At 41.1% G+C, this 20,978-nt stretch overlaps 1 protein-coding gene across 1 annotated transcript; it reads right to left on the bottom strand.

Annotated features, from left to right (window-relative positions):
* Window positions 1–3: 3 nt before the first annotated feature.
* LOC103769693 (myosin heavy chain, skeletal muscle, adult-like) lies at window positions 4–9,006 on the bottom strand (the record flags this gene model as incomplete). The annotated part of the gene is made up of 18 exons (XM_008936918.1): window positions 8,834–9,006; window positions 8,450–8,487; window positions 6,887–7,122; window positions 6,634–6,797; window positions 6,427–6,569; window positions 6,062–6,089; window positions 5,855–5,966; window positions 5,563–5,655; window positions 4,698–4,761; window positions 4,449–4,547; window positions 4,243–4,346; window positions 4,027–4,165; window positions 2,874–2,992; window positions 2,635–2,784; window positions 1,779–1,949; window positions 697–1,006; window positions 523–602; window positions 4–24 (listed from the first exon to the last, which is right to left on the bottom strand). Coding segments are annotated over exons 1-18 (2,244 nt in total), but the record flags the coding sequence as incomplete, so codon positions are not given.
* Between the last annotated feature and the right edge of the window lie 11,972 nt (window positions 9,007–20,978).

Raw genomic sequence — 20,978 nt, forward strand, 5'->3', positions numbered from 1 at the left:
GGTCATCAGCTTGTTTAGGTTCTCCTGTGGGATCATATGTTGCAGCTCAGATTAAAAAATTTACTTCTCTATAGTCTTTATGAGAAGGAAATGTAATTAATCTTGGGAGGAAGAAGTTTTCAAATTAAAAATTTAATGAAACCTTCTATATATTTAAGTGTTCTCATTAAAATAAAGTTTAAAATTTTGCACCTTAATATGAAGGAAATAAAATGTTACTGTATAAAAATTTTAACACAAGTCTTTACAGAATTAATATTTATATTACATGTCAGATTCTGAAAAATATTTTTCACAAGTAATTTAAGTGAAACAATTCAGGGGATCAGATAAAGGCTACTTGAAACAAATACCAAATGTAAACAGGTAATTACTAGGAAAAGGCAGTAAATAAGTTCAGCTCACTTCATAGTTATTATTGTTTCATCATACACGAAGGTCAAGAGAAGTGTAGGAATTTAGATAGGTCAGATTCGAAACTATGTTCATGTTACTTTACAGATAATGAAATTCATCCTTTACCCGGAAAAGAGCCGAGACAGTCTGGAAAGAAGAACCCTTCTTCTTGCCTCCTTTTTTTCCTGCACCACCACCGCTAGCCTCTTCAAAAAGAAAAATATTTTTTTCATATAATCTTTTTTCATTGTATCTTTACATACCTTAACTGTTGGGAAAAAATCATTTTAGAAAACAAACCTGTTTCTGCCCCACCATAGGAGGCAAAAAGTAAAGCCAGTGTCTTCACAGACGATTTCTGATACAACCCAATGACAGTTTCATTCAGGGGGTCTTTGTTCTTCTCCAGCCAGCCAGAGATGTTGTAGTCCACTGTGCCAGCATAGTGCACCAGGGAGAAGTGGGCCTCAGCCTTGCCTTTGGCAGGCTTGGGCTTCTGGAAGTTACTAGACTTGCCCAGATGCTGGTCATAGAGCTTGTTCTTGAAAGAGGTGTCAGTTGCCTTGGGGAACATGCACTCCTCTTCCAGGATGGAGAAGATGCCCATGGGCTGGAAGACAGTAGAATAAAGAATAGAGAAAGCTTGTTGAAAAAAATGATCACAACTTGGTTGTAAAGGGAACATAGGAAGCTGAGGAAAAAAAAAAAGAAAAGACAGGAAGCTGAGATAGAAACCAATATCCTTGACCCTTGCAGTGAAGAAAATTTCTTTGCATAAAGTAAGTTTAAAAGATTTGCCTGTTTTATTCACACTTTAGCGCAGTGATTCAGGATTTCTTTTGACATTTAAAAATCAGGACGATAAAGATTATGTTTAAAAATATATTTCAAAAGTGCATCCATCGTTTACTGACTTTAGGTTTTGTATTTTGAACCAAGTCCCTGAATTATACAGAATGACAAGAAATCTCTTTCAGTTTCATGCACTCAGAGGTCAGGCACTGACTGTACTGGCCTGTACCTACTTTGCTATGAACCATCTAGAAAAAAAAGTACTGTCCAGATAATTTTATTTCAGGGTGTTAAGAAAATATTTTTAATGCACTTTGGGAGCTGCTTTGTTTTTGGAAAAAATATCCTTTAATCAAGCAAGATTACCTTCCACACAGAGAAGGTGTGTGAGGAATGACTTCCATAGTTATCTGTGGGCTTTGTGGTATCTCTAATGAACAATAATACAGATCAAGAGAAATTCCAACAACTAAAACTGAATGCATGAAACTAACTATGGAAGAAACCCTTTTTTTTAATATCTTGTAACCATTCTAATTTTAGAATAATGAGTTTCTGAAAATACGAGACATTTTGAATTAAAAGTTTACCTTCTCAATAAGCTCAATGCAGGCAGCCAGGTCCATCCCAAAGTCAATGAATGTCCATTCAATTCCTTCTTTCTTGTACTCCTCTTGCTCCAGCACAAACATGTGGTGGTTGAAGAACTGTTGCAGTTTCTCATTGGTGAAGTTGATGCACAGCTGCTCCAGGCTGTTGAACTTTTCAGCAGAAAAGAAACCAAGAACCCATAATCAACACGCAGAGTTCCTGATCATTCTCCACCCTTCCACACAACTGTATTATCAGGATCTCACCACAACAGGACCCATATGCAGCTCTCAAAAGAAATGTCTACATAACAAAAATGGATTTTTTTCCAGAAGAGATTCACCTAGTGAATCACCAAAAAAATCATAAATTACTTTGGCATTTTTATGTTTAGCTCAAAAGATGACTTTATACCCTGGTCTTCAATTTTTAAGCACTTGATACCTCTGATTAAACACTTAGCTATTCAATCCTTGGTGCTTTAAACAATTTACACCTTTACTCTATTACATATATGTTAAAGGACCTCCAAATCCTAGTTCTACTCTAGAAGCTCTTACATAAAATTACTGTAAATATGTTGGGGATTTTTTTAATCATTAATATTAAGCTCAAACTGTTAAAATATTACAACATATAAGATTCTACTTGCTACTTCTAAACAAATAGAATAACTGTCTTGTATTGATGAAGCTTCTGAGGATTTTTCTCTGTGCTTCAAAGAAAAATGAAGGATTTTTTTCCAGAAAATTGAGAACAACTATCACGTTAAACCTTCAGAAAAATACAACTTGGAAGTCCTGTGACATAGCAAGTTCCCCCTGTGCAATCAGTCCTCAAACCTAAGTTCCTTACATCAAAGATCTCAAAGCCAGCAATGTCCAGGACACCAATGAAGTACTGTCTGGGCTGCTTGGTGTCCAGCTGTTGGTTGATGCGAACAACCATCCACAGGAACATCTTCTCATAGACAGCCTTCGCCAAGGCACCCACTGAATTGTTCACCTAAACCAATGAAGAACAGAGAAGAAAAACTGTATCTAGAGCAAATAGTAAGTGATAGAAGCTGGAGGTTCCAAATCACCATCTGTTACCTGCTGCACGGTTTGACCCTTGGTCACATATTCATTCCCAACTTTGACTCGGGGGTAGCAGAGGGCCTTGAGCAGATCTGCTGAGTTCAGACCCATCAGATAGGCAGCCTTGTCAGCAACTAAGTAGAAGGATAAGGGGACAGACAAATTAAGACTAACAAAATATGCACCATTTTGAGTCATGAACCCTTCACAAAGCAACTGGAACGTTGAATGCCCTTGTACTCAGATTCTGTTTACTGGATGTCAGAGGAAGCATGACAGTCATTAGAACAAAAATAATTTTTGTTCTGAAGCATTTGCATAGAAAAATTCTAGTTCTGTCTTTAAAAATCTTCACAGAAGTATGCAGAAACAATGTGCTTATTACAAAACTCATCGGGAAAACTGAAGTTCATCACTTCAGTCCAGAGCTAGTTGGTATCTATAAGTCAGACAACAAAGCATCAGTTTTAGCAGGTTGGACACCTGAGCACAACCCAAAACATACACTTAGCTACTTGGGCTACCTGCATTCTTTGACAGCTGCTATAATGCTAAAAGTTATTCCAAAATTAGAAGTAACAACTAAGAAGTGCCCCATTCTGGAGGCTTTTTACTATGGTCATAACAGAAAGGCAGGCCTATTTCTTCATTCAGGATCAAAATCTATAAATTCAGTCCTGAAGATTGGCAGTCCTGAAAACCAAAAAATTCAGTCCTGAAACAATTATGGAATTGAGTCTCCAATAAAAAGATATTGAAGGAAGGTTCCCTGTTACCTGAGCAAAATTCCTAAATATCATGTGATTTATGGAGAAGTTCTAATACTGAATTTAATGTCAGCTTAAAAAACAAAACAAAACAAACAGAAATATATTTTCTGAAAAATCTTTCTCTTCTTAGTGAGTCTTTAATATAAGCACAATGAACAGGCTGTGCTAACCAGAACTGTGGTATCCCAGAATAAAATTATGGATGCATGCAATTTATATGTCAAATAAAGATTAGGTAGTAATTGAAAAAATTATATATTTTTGGATGGCAGTTTCATACTTATATACTATCTCACCTAAATATTTTTTTTTACATTTTCAGTGCTCTCTTCTTCATCTTTCAAATAATCAGTTATTATTGCTACATCTAACAGGTCAACCACAGACTTTGTTAATACCTTCTGTGCCATCCGGCTCGGCCTGCTCCTCACGCTGCTTCTGCTTGAACTTCAGGTTCCCGTAGTGCATGACAGCCCCTGTCAGCTTGTAGATGGCCGTTTTTTCATCGGCGCTAAAGCCCAGAATGTCAATAGCACTCTGCAGTAGGACCAATAAAATAAAATCTTTGTCTGGGACAGATGACAATAGGTACAAAATTTTTAACAGTTACTTACATCTGTAGCCATCAGCTCCTCCTGGTCATTGATGCTGGCAACAGTGATCTCCCCTTGACTCACAAATTGGTAGTCATATGGGTTGGTGGTAATGAGAAGCATGTCTGAAAGTAAGAAGAAGGGACATGCAGGCTTAGTTTAGTCAAGCAAGTAATAGAGTGAGCTGATGGTGACCAGTCATCCTCCAAATTAGTCACTCTTCCTACCAATTAGCTCTGGCTTCTTGTTGGACATGATCTGATAAAATATGTGGTAACTTCTTTCTGCTTTGAGCTGGAAAGTGACTCTGGACTTCTCCAGCAGATCTAGAGATAAAATTTGGTTAGAAACAAGAAGAAACAGAAAAAAAAAAAAAATGTAGGGAGAAGATTGGAAGAAAAACAGGGAAGGCAGGATAGATGGTTGGGTGAAAAGATGTGTGGATAGACAGCAAACAGTTCAGGAAACTGTCTTACATGTTTCAATATCAGCAGAAGCTAGTTTTCCTGTGGCACCGAAGTGTATTCTGATGAATTTGCCCTTTAAAAGAACAAAAGCATTGTAAGATTTACATCATAAAAATACATCTGAAATGAAGGGTTTTACCGTTTACTCCACCAGGCACAAGATTTCTATTTAGAGACATTTTCTTAAGAATCAACTGTACTTCCAGCATTGACATGAAGTCATCTTTTATGTTTTTGACTATGAGAGCAATCAACAGTGACCTGGCTGTGTATTTTATATATGCTGAATGTACCTATAGGAAAGAATAGGTAGATTTCATTTTCAAATTCTAACTATTCCTGCATAGAAAGAGCAGTCAATTTAATGTACAGAAACAGCCATTTGACTAATTCAGCTGCTTAAATCTATCTTGATATCAGAAAAAAACCATTTCACTTCTGATTAATTAACTCTGATATAAAGGAAAACTATTATTCAAGTAGAAACTCTCTCTCCCCACTTCCTTCCTTCCTTCCTTCCTTCCTTCCTTCCTTCCTTCCTTCCTGCATCCCTTCCTCCCTCCCTCCCTTCCATCCTCCTTTCCACCCTTCCTTCTCTTCACTCTCTCTTTCTTTCTCTCTCTCAATCCCTTCCTCCACTCCCCCAACCCCCATCCTCCTTTCATTCTTCTCTTTCTTTCTTTCTCCCTTTCTTTCCCACCTTTACAAACCTGCCTCTCTTTCTTCCTGGCATAATGTCTGTCTGTCTTTTAGCAAATGAACTGAAATAAATGACATTATTGTTTAACACTGCAATGTATTATAGGAGAAAAGGCATGAATGCCACATACTTCAGTTTACTATTTTTCAGGAACCATTTGGTTAAACAACTTACAAAGCGTGAGGAGTTGTCATTCCTCACGGTCTTGGCATTTCCAAAGGCCTCCAGCAGTGGGTTGGCGCTGATGATTTGATCCTCGAGCGTTCCCTGCAGGACAATAACTACTGCTGGTTATCCTTTCCAAAAATCATGTCAGGAAGACGGGAAAGCATTGATTCAAGCCAGCATCTGTTAAGTAATGATCTGACCCTCAGGCATTCCCTAGAGCACGATAATTATTCACATAAAGTGTTTAGCAGCCATGGCAATTACATGCCACCTCTTCAGTCTGTGCTTCCTGACTCACCTGCATTTTGCCTGACTGCTCTTCCTTTTTCTTCTCCCCGCTGGCTGCAATTGTTGCAAAGTACTGGATGACACGCTTTGTGTTCACAGTCTTCCCTGCGCCGGATTCTCCGCTGCCAAAGCAGAGAGAAGCAGAGAGTGGTGGTCAGGCAGAAGGTCCCCTGGCACCGGGCAGCCCCGCAGGGACACGAGTAGGGAGTGTACATACGTGATCAGGATAGACTGGTTCTCGCGATCTGTGGAAGAGGCAGAAATACAGTAGTTGAAATTAACTGAAGAACACAGAAATAGTGAAATGTAGTTTAATGTTTTCAACTGCATTCTATCAGTTTGACTTCAAAAAACCACCAAATAATCAGAAAAAACCCCCAAATATCCAGGACTCCACTGAGTGCGGGGATGCCTTTCTTTTAAAAAGGTAGGAATCGTGGTGTGAAGGTAGTAAAACACACAATAATATGTATACATTAGAACCATGAAAGCTTTGAAAAAAATCTCCTTATATACTGAGACAAAATAAGCCTCCAGAGAATTTCATGGTGCAATCATTCTGGGACAGATAGAGCCACTCACCAGTCAGCATGAACTGATAGGCGTTGTCAGAGATGGAGAAGATGTGTGGAGGGGCCTCCTGGCGCTTCTTGCCTCGGTAGGCCAACACCACCTCCGGGTTGTACACCGGCAGCCCCTTGTTGGGGGGTGCGGGGGCAGGAAGGGAGACAGCACGTTGGCTTCCACTTAGCCAGGCAGAGCAGTTCCCCCAGCCAGCCAAAGGCAGGCAGGCTGCTGCTTGTACTTACGTAGATCATCCAGGCTGCATAACGCTCTTTGAGGTTGTACAGCACAGCGGGTTCATGGAGGTGGGTCATCATGGCCATGTCCTCGATCTTGTCATACTTGGGAGGGTTCATGGAGAAGATCTGATCATCCTTGACAGTCAGGGTCTGTTAGATGAGGGAAGAGATTCATGTATGTCAGCTAAGAGCTGTGAGTTTGGATCACACAGTGTCCTTCACTCTGTTTTTTCACTCACTTCTCCCCCTTCAGTCTTGACGGTGACCTTCCCTGAGTCTTTGTTCTGGATTGTCCCTTTCACAAAGGATTCCTTAGGATGCACGACAAAGACAGATGACTTGGCATCAAAAGGCTTGTTCTGGGCCTCGATTCTCTCCTTCTCTGACTTTCGGAGGTAAGGAGCTGCCTCCCCCAAGATGGCCAGAGTCTGACGACATGGCTGCACTTTATGGAGGGGCTCGTCAGCAGAAATCACTGTGGAAGAGCAGATATGTTGCACAAATGTGTCCAAAAGTAAGTAGAAAAAGAATGTGAAAGGAAAAATACTGTATTAGTACAATTCATAGATTTTTTTTTTTTTTTAAGTAATTGTATATTTTTACACTGATGTGATTCTACATTTACAGAAAATGTGAAAAGAATTTTTTGGGAGATCAGTTTGATTAGGGTCCACTGCACTGAAATCGCATTTGAAATTATCAACAGTCACATAGCAGTCAAGTATTTAGGCACTATACTGTGGAGTTAAGAACCTTAAAATTTCTTTCAGCTGCTTATGCATTCTTTTAAAATTCACTTGAAATTATTACAATGTATTTACTTCCAAGGTATATGAGTTCAGAAGGCTCAGAAGGCTCATATACCACTGTCTTGAGTGGCATATAGACAGCATGAACATCTTAATGGCTCAGTGTCAATCTCTGAAACGTTTCTATCCTTTTATTGATGATACAATTATTTGCTAATTCTACTGAGTTCTTGAATTCAGGTGTAAATGGCCTCAATGCCTGTCAGAAGAAGAATAATGTTATTCTAAGACACACACCAACAGCTCAATTTCTATTACTTTCTTTCTTTTTTTTTTTTTTAATTTAATATAATTTTAGTGGAAAACAAAGTTAAACATGAAGCTTCAAAGCCCTACTCGGGAATTTAAAAAATAAGGAATTGTAACGCCAGTACTAATTTATCTGAAATTTTTTTTAAATTTTTTTTTTCCACAGTAAAAAAAATCCATCAGGCAACTTACTATTGCTTAGTATTGTGTGATATTTGTACTAAAATGAGAGCATAATGTGATAATTCTTTATTTCTCCCTGCATAAACAGCTGGTAGCTTAGAGAGGAAGAGGACTGCAGCTTCTTGTGAAGCAGAGAACAGGCAGAGCAGTAAGTAGAAAAAATTATAGTTACATTTTACAGAGATGACAACCAGAGCTTTGTTGCCCATATTACAGCTTTTACTACTCTTGCTTTGTCAGTGGTCTCATGATAAATTTTGGATAAAATAACACATTAATTCACATGCTGTGACACAAAATCTTGCATTTTGCGTTTTCCCCTGCTGTACTCATCTTGGTCCAGTTTTAATGCCGCCATAGCAAAGATGGGAAGCCAGCATGCCTCACTCCCTTTTAGGTCAGTTAAGCAGAACTGAAGAATTTCACCATGAAGACTTTCTGGTCTGCCATCAGTGGTCAGAGACTTCAAACAGAGCCACTTAAAGATTGGACCAGATGACCTTCAAGGTCCCCTCCAATCTGTGCTGTTCTATGATTCTATGATTCATTTGAAAACCTCACCAGCTTTGGGCACCCCACCACCTTCTACTGTGATCACACTGGGTTTGAAAACACAGAGTGACACAGTGACCATTTACCCAGATGTATAGAAATTCCACCCGAAAGGATCTTTCTTTGCCCTCTAAGAATTAATAAATCAGGTCCTTACCTCTCGTGACACCAGATGGGTGGCTTGCAGGCTGGCAGATGATCAGTACTGCAAAACAGAAATGGCAATTCCCTACTTGCTGCTGCACAGAAATCCAGAGTGAAAATGTGCAGGTGCCTTGAAAGTAGATTTAAAACCTGAGTGCCTGCCTGGAAATGAGCACTGGGGGCAGCTGCAGTGCTGTGGCACATAAGAGCACCATCCTCTTCTTGCAAGCCTGCAGACCCCATACTTACCTTGAAGCCTTCCGTGGAGACGGGGCACGCTTGTCGCAGGGACGTTTTATACTATCTAGCTTGCAGATGCTACAGATGCCTGCTCTTTCTTCGGTCAAAAAATTTTTGGCAAACCTTCTTTGGGAGAGCATTGTCTGGCAAACTGAACTAAGGGCATAATTGTCATTTGACATGACTAGATATAATTAGAAAATTTTGATGTCTTACTGACTATATGAATACATCTCCTATAAATAATTTGTTAAGGGTGTTAAGGAGGGAATTTGGACTAGTCAAGGCACTTAGAGAACTTGGATGCAGGACTTATGGATTCTATTGCTGGCTTTCCCACCGACTCACTGTATGACCCAGGGTGGATTGCTTGGTATGCCTGTGCTGCAGCTATCCCAGCTGTACAATGGGAACGACAACATTTGTCTTCCCCATGTGATGGTGTGAAGCTTATAAGAAATGCCTAAGAGGAATACATTAAGCGGACCACTAAGTGAGAAATAAGCATTGCTAAAAGATTCTAGTGGTTCTGTTGGTAAAATCCTGAAAGTAGAGTAGTAATCTGGGTCCTTCAGTGTGATAGTATTGGCTCCTGAGAATCAACATGGTAAGGTGACTGGCCAAGAGTCAAAGATTTTGTCACAGCAACAGGAGGCTGGGGTCTAGCTGAAGTACTGTGTTTGAGTCTCAGAGAGGTGAGGTCATTTCTGATGCATGAAAAAAAATTAGACATACACTTGTGCACATATGCCCATCTGTACACCTGAAATTGCAAAAAAGTGGGAGATCCTCCAGGAAGTGTTGTTAAAAGCCTGTACATGAAATTGTGCTAAGGGTACGTCATAAGGTAAGCTGTGATTTCTGCTATGTAGGTCAGGGCAGTTGGACAACAGATGCTCTTTTCTTGATGTTTTGATAAGTATGAAAGTATCCATACTGGCCTCAATTCGTTCTTATGGTTTGTTTTTTTTTTTTCCAAGTCTAACCTTCAATCTGTACCACAAATAAAGCAAATGCTGAGGTAAAGGTCCAGGCCTGTAGAGATCTGTACCATTTGAATGTTTATATCCCTTTTTACAAGGTGTGGTTACAGGTCATTACGGAGTCTATATATATCAGCCAAGGGTTTTTTTCTATTCCTGCAGAAATTTCTGCTCCTGTAGAATTCCACAGCCCTACCATCCCATTCTTTCCAGTTCCTCTAACATAAACAAACCACAGTCTCAGATCCTGTTTCCCATATGCATGCTGCCACTGTCAAATTCAAGACCCCTTCAGCCCTTCCCCACCCACAACTCTCAGAAACTAGTACATTCTCAGAAACATTTAAACATTCATACAGTTCCTGGAACAAAGTCTATCAACAAGTTGCTGCCTATATCAGTGTACTGGAGGTGGTACACTGTCCTGATACTCTGAGAAAGGGGGATTTGCTGGTAGTCCTGGAGAGTGACTCACCTAGTTTTAGGGAAAGGGCACTGTCACTTGAGCTGCTTTAAATGTTGTGAGATCTAAGCACACGCTTCTCCTGGTCATTGACATTTTGGTTATTGAAGGAGGTCAGGAACACAGGGACAAGGTTAGAGAAATTATGCATGGGATTCAAGGTAATATCCAGTATCAGGCTCCACCCTGTGCATGAAGATCTTGCTCCAAGAAGGGCCCTGGCATTACAGCATCCATTTTTTGGGTGGCTGGGCCCCAGGTTGGAACACAAACCTGTTCCATACTGAGGCATTGAAGTGTCACATGGTGCCCAGCAGCCCAGTGGATTATTTTTCCTGGCTCAGGAGGTGACAGGAGGACCTTGGCAGATCAGAGCATGGGGTTAAGCAGATCATGGGAGGAGAAGGGTGACTGAGACCTCTCCCAGGATGTGAAAGCTGAGGGTTTTCTCCCATCAGGCTGGGGAGGCAGCTCTTGTCTCCCATTTCCAGGGAAGCTGTAATATCTGACCTGTAAAGGCAACATACTCTGGTAGCAACAGGTTTAGTATTAAGTATAATGATAGAATGTCTTAAGTTAGAAAACATGTTCAAGGATCAACTAGTCCAACACCCCTGCTGTGGGCAAGGACGACTTTCAGTGCATTAGGTTGCTCAAAATCTCGTCGAACCAGATCTTGAACACTTCCAATGATGGGGCATCTAACTTCCCTGCAAAATCTGTTCATGTGTCTCACCACATTCATCATGAAGTATTTCTTCCTTACATCTATTTGAAAACTACCCTCTTTCCATTTAAAATCATCATGTCCTGTCCTGTCACTACAGACACTGGTAAAATGTCTTTCTCTGTCTACCATACAAGCCCCCTTTGAATACTGAAAGACCACAAGAAGGTTTTCTCAAACTTTTCTTCTGTCAGCTTTTCTTTATAGGAGAGGTGTTCCAGATCTCAGATCATTTTAGTGGTCCTCCTCTGGACCCACTCTAACAGAGCCAAGTCTTTCTCATGCTGGGGACCACAGATCTGAAGTGGTACTGCAGGTGAGGTCTCTCCAGAGTGGAGTAGAGGAGCAGAATCACCTCCTTTGACCTGCTGGCCATGTTGCTTTTGATGCACCCCAGGATCCGACTGGCTTTCTGAGCTGCAAGCACACATTGCCAACTCCTGTCCAAATTTTTATCCATCAGTATCCCTGAGTTCTCTGCATAGCTGCCGTTGCTTTTTTGTGAGGTCCTGTTCTCAGTGGTATGTAGCAAGCTTGTCTTATGTGATGCTGTTAGGCTCAGACAAAGGGGCCTCAGGATGTGCCTGATTCTCCAGGGGCTAGATGGAAAATCTAGCTAGGTGTGACTTTGGGAACTGAAAATCTCTGACTTCCCAGTGGTCAAGGACAAACTGAATCTTCTCAGCAGAACTCTTATATGTTTTTGCTCTTACACAGGCTGTGTAACAGGCAGGAGACACATGGCCAGGCAGCTCTAGGCATGCAGTCAGCTGAGGGAAGACCTAGTTTGAAAGGGAAGTGGCCAGTGAGTTGCAGTGTCTCCAGGTGTTGACAGTAACTCAGCAGTATTTTTAGGATGGCAAGCTTTGATGTTGGATCTGGTCTGTTCACAAAAGAGTTTAGAAACAAAAAGCCTGCTATTGAATTGGTCCTAACCCCAGCATAGCTTCTCACATGTCAGCCAGGCCATAAGAAAGAATTCCTTCCTCCCTGATATCCTTAGTAGTCAGATGACATTTCCTCTATCTTTAAATCATTCAAGTTTTTTTTTTAGTTAAAGTTCAAGTGGGTTTGGTCAGTATTCCCAGGAGGATGTGACTGTACCCTAAGTGCTGTTGCACAGCTACTTAGCAGAAAATATCCATATGTATTTTCATGAAGGTAGTGCACTGAAGGTACATGAAAGATACATCCAATTCACAGTTTTACTTAAGAAAAGTATACAATATTGTGTACATTTCTTCTATGTGCATTATATTATGAATATCAGAGAAGGTAAATGAAATTATATTCATCAAAATTATAAAAAAATAGTGAAAGTATTTTATCCTTAATTGTTATAAGACACAGATCTGTAATAGCTATATGTGAGCATATACACAGGTCTTAACCGTTACATTGCTTTACAGCTTTTCTGTGCATGAGCAACCTGCTGTTTTCTAATATATTACACAGTCCTAAACTCAAGTGACACCCTGTATTGTTAGAAATAAAGTTGCAGTGCTTTTTCTATCTTTCCAACTGCTCTTTCCAGCTTCACTGGAATGTTTTTAAGCCTTCCTCTTTGCTTAAAAGTGCTTTACAGAACTAGGTTTTTACTGAATTCAGTTTTCAAATTCAAACTATAGGCAGTTTTGCCCACAGTTGGTTGTCTTATATTGTCCAAAGGCAATGCAAAGAACTCAAAGTATAAGAACATTTGGTTAGTTTATGGAGCCTCATAAAATCTCTACACATTGACTGAAGTGTATTTGGAGGGAGTAATCATAATTTACACATGATGTATGTGCATTCAGGCACAACGTTAATTCAGTTGATTTTCAGTCTGTGGAGAGAAGAATATAATATTCTGTGCTCTGCCAAGGTAGTTGAGGAAAATGCCTTTGTACTGAGATTGTCTAACATACAAAGATTTCTCATAAAAGAAGTTGTGCTGCTGCCTTTTCCAGAAGCCACATGGTCTAGTGCAGCATTGACCTATTTGCTCAATATGACCTTGAAGTAAGCCTTTTGGGGCTTTTTTCAGGTTACAGCAATAGCTGAGGAAAGACGTAGCTGATTCCCACTGCTGTCAGGACTTAATGGAAACTCAGCAGGGGATGGCTGTAGAAATTAATTCCTTCTTACGTCCTCTCTCCGATATTAATGTCCCCTGCTCTTTTCCCCCATTGCCGGGGTGATATGTAACTGAACACTTTTCCTTGCCCCTCTAAAGTCTCTTTCTGTGTGGAAGCATAGTTTCTGAGGGAAAGCGCACAGTGTTGAATTAGTATGGCAAAAGTTTGCAGTGCAGCAGTCTCTGCTTCACAACATCCAGGGTCCAAGGTAATGGAGATGTTCACAACAAGACATGTTAGTAAAATTGAAGTTCTTCAGTATGTTTATGCTTGACTAACTCAGTCCTAGTCAACAGCAGCTAAGTTTTTGTTTGCTTAGACAGGTACATTTGGGGCAGTACTATACGTATTGAAGGATGTGGTCTTACATTTTAGTCATAGAATCAAAAAATTCATAGAAGCATTAAGGTTGGAAAAGACCTCTAAGATCATCAAGTCCAAATATCACCTAACAATAACATGACCATTAGACTATGTTACCAAGTGCCACATCTATTTGTTTTTTGAACCCCTCCAGGGATGGTGACTCCAACACTTCCCTGAGCAGCCTCACCACTCTGTCAGTAAAGAAATTCTTCCTCATATCCAGTCAAAACCTCCCCTGGCACAACTTGAGGCCATTTAATCTCATCTTGTCACTAGTAACCTGGGAGAAGAGACTCCTCACTAGGCCTCACTACAACCTCCTTTCAGAGAGTTGTAAAGAGCGATAAGGTCTCCCTTAATCCTCCTCTTCTCCAGGTTACACAATTCCAGTTCCCTCAGCCACTCCTCATAAAACGTGTTCCCCAGAACCTTCACAGTCAATTATATCTGTGCTATAGTTCAAAGACAAAACTCAGTACAATTAAAAGTATCTTAATAATATTCTGGTAACTGTACTCTCTGTCCACTTGAGCAGCAAGGAAAGCCCCAGTTCTCACAGATGTATCATATGAAGGAAACTGCCCCATCTCAGTAGGCAATGCTGCAAACACGGTCCTGCCGTTTCCAGCATCTTGGCAGGAATAGGAAGCTCTATTTCTTCCAAAAGCAGGTGATAATTAAGAGACATCTTAGCTAATTACTTGGGAAGAAATCAGCCTGATGTCTTGGAGGAAACTTTCAACTACCTGATGAGTTCAATGACTGATAAACTCTGACTCCTCATAAGGTACAAATACATCCTTATAGAATGAGATTTAAATAATGATGTTTTCACTCATAGAATCACTACGGTTGGAAAGGACCACTTTGGACCTGCTGTCCAGGAAAGGACCTGTTATTGAGTAGAATCATCAAGTCCAACCTTCATCCCAGCATTTCCCTAACCACTGGACCATAGCCTCAAGTGCTACATCTACTTGTTTTTTCGAACACCTCCAGGGATGATGACTCCACCCTGTCCCCGGGCAGCCTGTTCCAGTGCCTAACTGCTCTCTCAGGGAAGAAATTCTTCCCAAGATCCAATCTAAACCTTCCCTGGTGCAACTTGAGGCCATTTCGTCTCATTCTATCATCAGGAATTTGGGAGAACAGACCAACACCAGCCTCACTACAATCTCCTTTTAGGTAGCTAGAGAGAGAGAGAGAACATCACCTCTCAGTCTCCTCTTCTCCAGACTAACCCCAGGTCCCTCAGTTGGTCTCCACAAGGCACGTTTGCCAGCCCTCTCACCAGCCTCATTGTCCTTCTCTGGACCTACTCCAGCACCTCCATGTCCTTCTTATCCTGTGGTGCCCAAAACTGGACACAGGACTCAAGGTGTGGTCTCACCAGTGCCGAGTCCTGGGGCACGATCACCTCCCTACTGCTGCTGGTCACACTTTCTGATCCAGGCCAGGATTTCGTTGGCCTTCATGGCCACCTAGGCACACTGCTGGCTCATGCTCAGTCGGCTGTCCACCAACACCCCCAGGTCCTTTTCCACCAGGCACTTTCCAGACCCTCCTCCCCAAGCCTGGAGCATTGCCTGGGGTGGTTGTGACCCAAGCGCAGGACCCAGCCCGTGGCCTTGTTCAACCTCCTACAACTGACCTCAGCCTGTTGCTCCAGCCTGTCCAAATCCCTCTGCTGAGCCTTCCCACCCTCCAGCAGATCGACACTGCCACTTAATTTTGTGTCATCTACAAATTTACTGAGGGTGCACTCGATCCCCTTATCCAGGGGGATTCCTCAATGTCAGAACAAAGAAACAGAATAATTAAATAGCTGGGATGCAAAGTTAAGTTCAGATTTATTTTATCCAACATTATATGGTTGACACAGATGCCAAAGTCTGAAGCTCAACCATCATCAGTTCCCTTTGAATGCCAACAGACTAGGGAGACTGAAAAAGCATGGGCAGTATATATCCTCACTTCAAGCATACTAGAGCCAAATGTGATTATAATCCCAAGCTATTAGAAAAAGAAATCCTATATAAAACCACATTTGAATGTCTTAATGGTTTATGAGGACATTCATTAATCCTTGCAAATCTGGTCATCTTGGCCTCACAGATCACGGCTCACAGCCTCACCTCTGTGACGTCTCACAACTCATTTCTTATTCTAGAGGAATCCCCTTGCTGACATTAAATTTGGTACACTGAGATTATAAATATATGAACACTTTTATTTTTTAATTTGCCTGTTGTTTTCTGCTTTTATTCGAATAACAATATATAAAAAGGTATAATTCTTTATGTTGTATTTTTGTAGTCATTTGTTAAACACCTTGTTCAACAAAAGAAAGAGCTATAGACCATTGAAAAATGTTCCCAATGTTTGACATTTTGACTAAATAAACCAAAAAGCATAAAAGAAGGGGATCAAGATGAAAAATGTAGTATATTTATGTATCTTACTTGAAAGTGTGTTGGTAAAAACATTCCAAAATGGCACAGTGTCATGGATAACTTGGACATATGCCAGATCTTACAACCCTTTTTAGAATGGTGCTGCATAAGTCTTCCAAGAGATTTATGTATTAGCAGCCTTTTCACAGAGACTATCTGGGTTTTTACAGTCCTGCATGAAAGCACTTGGTATTCACAACAAAAATTTCACTATTTTTCACATAGTTTTGTTGTTTGGTTGGTTGGGTTTTTTTTAATGCCTGGTACTCAGGAGGGACTTAATCGGTGTTGCCATTAGTGTTTTGAACTGGGAGAATACACAAAGACAGTAGAAACACAGGTAAGAAATACTGAAGAGTTATTTAGCTGGAAAAATTGAACACAAGCATATCAAAACAATAGCCTGAAATATTCTCAGGCAATCTTTGCCAATATACCAATGATTTTTGCTTTCTGCAGCTCTCAAACAGAAGGTAAAATATTCCACTGGATTTTTATTTTTTTTTTCATCTCTGCTCCTTGGTTGTGGATTTCAGGAAGTAATCTCAACATTTACTCTCCAAGTTTATATTCAAGTTTTCAATACAAAGGGAATAGAGAAAGATAGTTTTGACTATGTTTATAGAGATCAAAGATGAAGCTGATCATCATATGAACGTCATGGGAAAACACCGGCTATCCAGCACTTCTGTGCCACTGAAACTATCAATAACACTTTAATTTCCTGCAGCTGAAAAGGCATCATGAAATCAAAGTAAGCTTGTAGGTAGCCTATTCTGGAGTGGTTTTCTTCTGTAAAATGAAAAAATAGCAAAAATTCATGTTCTGTCACCTGACCACTCACATGGGCTTAACCTGCAGGGATTAGAGGAACTCATCTTTCGCGGCAGCTTTATATTCTTTCACAAAGCTGCTATTTCTCCCACTGAAAATTAATTTCTATTTCGTGACATGTTGGCCTTTAAGCTTGTCACAACGAAATCTGTAACCCCAAGTCCTCCATTCTATTTCTTGTCTGCTCTGAGTTCACAGACATTGGTGAATTACACTGGAGATAACTTTGTCCCATGCCAGGTTTTTGCTAGTATACTGCACTAGGCCAGGGAACATTTGCAGATACAGGAAGCCAATCACTTAGACCGATTAAATATTAGTGGGTCCCCTCTCATGCTTTTGACCTGTGCCAGCTACACATTTCCTAAGCAGATTCAAAGGCATAGCTGGACAGATGGCATTTTCTGGGACCATTCCCAATACAGTTTGCATTCAGCCTTACCATTCTTGATACAGAAATAGTTTACTTCTACAAGCACAAGCAGTCCCATGCCAGTTGGCCTAAGTTCCACTGGATATGTTTAATGTATAGCTGTAGTGGCCCTTTAGAAAGATTTGGAGCAGCCACAGAGGTATCTGTCCTTGTGAAAGAAGGACCTGCTGGAAGAAGCAACAATACGCTCACAGAAAAAGGGAGAGGAAATAGGTCTTGCCTCTGTTAACTTTCTGTCAATGTTTCCATCTCTGCAGGGCCAAACTCCACTACAGCTGAATGCAAAGTATACCAGAGTCAAAAGAAAAGAGGCAGAATGGGAGTAGATCCCAAATACAGGCTGTCCTGCACAGCAATGCGGCATGGACCAAGCTCTACAGTGCTGACATTCCCATGGAAGAGGGAGGATTTGAGTGTGATAAAAATAGATCCTTCTTGAGATGGAGACCAGGCAGCTGCCTCATTCTCTGCCAGCCCTTAAGTCATGGTTTCCCCTCCCCCATGTTCTGTGACTGTAAGACCAGGAGCAAAAAGTCACAACTTTGCAAGGCAGCCCAGATTGAGTAGGAAAGTGGAGGCATCTCAAGACAGCTAGTCTGAATTAGGACATCCCACCCCACTTCCCCCACCATATTTTTTTCTTGGTGCTGTTTAGCTCATGAAGTGGAAACTTTATTCAAGTTGAAATAAATGTGGGTATGAGGAGATAGTGGTGGAAGTAATACACCTTGTGAAATACCTTGCTAAACAACTTTGCACTCTGCAAAGGTGTAGGGATTTTTATAGTGTGCCTTGCAGCTATCTCATTTGGAAGCTGAGGATGTATGTGTTGGAAAAATGGGTTGTTGTGACATTCAAAAATCATCTGGACTGTTCAAGGGGTAACAATTGGCAGCTAATTAGTAGCTGACTGGTAGCTGTTAATGAGAATAGTACTCCTGTGGTTCACAGTGAGGCCTTCACCTTTCAAGATCTTCATCAACACCCTGAATGATGACACAGAATAAACATGGCAAAATTTCAGATAACACTAATCCATGGGGAGTAGCTGAATATTATAAATGGCAGAGATTCAATACACAGGACTTTGATGAACCTGGGATTGTGGCCAACAATAACCTGGTGAAGCTCACCAGGGAGAAGTGTAGAGATATCCCGCCTGGGGCAGAATAATCCCATATGGACAAGGCAGTTTCTTAGCATTAGCCCTGATGGATTAGAATGGATTTAGAAATTAGATGGGTTTAGAAAGAGGCTAGTTTGAATGTAAGCCAGAAGTGCTTTCTCTTTGTGAGGAAAACAAATTCCTTAGTGGGCTGCATTAGGAACAGTGTGTCAAACAGACTAGAAGAAGTTATTTTCCCTCTTGTACTTAGAGCCCTTGGGGATGGTGAAGTCACACCTGGAATACAGTATGGCATTTTGGCCTCTGCATTTCAGGAGGGAAGTGGAAAAACTGGAGATGATCCAGTGAAGGGCTACCAAAACAGCAAGTTACTCAGAGCTCAAAATTACACAAAATGGTGACTTGGGGAGACAAACACCATAACTCCAAATGTCCATCAGTCCCTCCTTCTTCCCTCAGCTTCATATGCTGAGCATAACATCATATGGTCTGGAATATCCCTTTGGTCAGTGGGGGTCAGCTGTACCAGCTGTGTCCTCTCCCAGACTCTTGTGTATCCCAGCCTATTTGCTGGTGGGGCAGCATGAGAAGCTGAAGAGGCCTTAGCACTGTGTAAGCACTGCTCAGCAGTAAATGCTTATGTTAAAAATCAACACTGTTTTCATCACAAATCAAAAACATAACCCCATACAAGCTGCTATGAAGAAATTTAACTCTATCCCAGCCAAAATCAGTACTTTGGTGCAGAAAAGAAGGTGATAATGATGTCTCATTTACTCCTCTAAAGTGCTGCCAGAAGTAGAATATCTAAGTCACCTGCAGAAATTTTCATAACCTTTTGAGGTGCAGCAATTACCACCGTCAGTCCCACCAGCTGAGCTCACTATAGTCAGACCTGATGTCTGAGGATCATGTTGTCAGTAGTTCCCAGCTGCTATGAGATTTGGTGGTTGTTCCTTTTCAAACTAATGGCAAGAGTTGCCTTTTCTTGATGTAGCAGGTGTGTTGACGCTCTCTCGCCTCTCCAGAGACTCTAGGGTCCTTTTCTTTCCTTCATCCAAGTTTCCTACTGCATGCTTTTCTGACAAGGTTTCTTCTATCAAAAGGCACTAAGGTTCCCCTCGGATAATACGTAACTCCAATGGGATGTTTCTTGCAGTGTCTCTTCAGTCTGTGTGCAACCAATCTGTTGCCCTTCCTCTATAGATGAGCTCCAGACATGACGTCTCTGCACATTAACTTGATTTGAGCTACTGAAGTCCCAGCTGGACAAGGTAAAACTGATGCATGATGGCAAGCAAGTCAAAAATCCCAGCTGGAAATTCAAGCTCCATATAAGCAGTGGGTAACGATCTACCTGTACATATTCCAATATTTCCTATCTGTAGCAATAAAATAAAGCTTTTAAAGAGATCAGTACAGCTGTGTCACAGGCAAGAAATCCCTCAGCTGCCCTCTGGTATCCCTACAAGATGTTGGATGGCAGATATTATGTGTTTAGGGGATGCATTCTCAGCATAGGTGACTCATGAATCTCCATCATCCAAAGAACACTAGAAAACTAAGTAAACAGTTGCACTTTGGTAAAATGAGGGCACTGGGCTACCTGCTGGAGCCTTTCCTGTCAGGTGCTGTTTCCGAGTTACCTTAGGGAGAAGACCATCACACACAAAGCATGAAGTTTTTGCTGAAGCTGTCAGCAAGGCAGCTGAACAGCAGGCCAGAGCTACAGACCACAAACTTATTTCATGAGGATGGCAGGATCCAAGAAGATAAATCTTTTTGCCTGTGTCATGAACAGGCCTGCCCCTTACACTCATGTGCACACTTCTTCCACAATTGCTGGAGTAATTCAGATCCTGGCTTCAGCCAGCCATTGCTCTCCTGAGTTTTTTTTTGGAATGTAGATAAGGGGCAGTCAGGGTGTTTGTGAACGGGCTGCTGGTGAATAGAGAGACGCCTGAGGAACCTCAATATGCGAGTGTGAGTCCTACCTTGGTGTGGCAGGGAGGCTTGTGTGGGCAGCCCTATTGCTGTCCATTGCTGACTCTGTTACGCTGTGGTTTTCTGGACTGTAAGTGGTGAAGGCTGGTAGTAGGTATAGTCTTTCCCTGCTGGGAAATATTCAGGTCAAGATATCTTGACCTGAAAAAGGTAATGAAGAAGGAGAATGGAGGATAATTCTTGTGCTTTTACTGGACCAGCAGGGCAATTCATCAGTACTTCAGCCTTAAAACATTTCTTAGGCACTAATATTCACTAGGCATTGCTGAAAATCAGCAAATACTAATGTATTAAATGGAGAAACTAGTAAGAAATTCCAGCATGAAAGAGCTTGGCTTTGTATTGCCCATCTTGTACAGTACCAGTTCACCCAAACAGACTGTCACCAGTTTCCCTGTTGCCCTAGGACAGACAAACCATCAAATTCTCTTTTGGAAAAGGAGTCGATTTTCTGTGCTTCTTCATGATGAAGCAACAGGAGGTAGGACGTGACTTTTTTAATTGCCAGAGATCTTGCAATAAACACTTCTGTGACACGAGGAGTACCTGCCAGCCTTGTGGGAGAAGCCTCTACTGCTCATTAAATTTCTTGCATATAAAGAGAGTCACAGACATACCAAAATAGCTGTAATTTCTGGGTAATCTGCA

The sequence above is a fragment of the Merops nubicus genome, unplaced genomic scaffold (genome assembly GCF_000691845.1).
Source record: "Merops nubicus isolate BGI_N331 unplaced genomic scaffold, ASM69184v1 scaffold3723, whole genome shotgun sequence".
In the NCBI taxonomy this organism is placed as follows: Eukaryota; Metazoa; Chordata; class Aves; order Coraciiformes; family Meropidae; genus Merops; species Merops nubicus.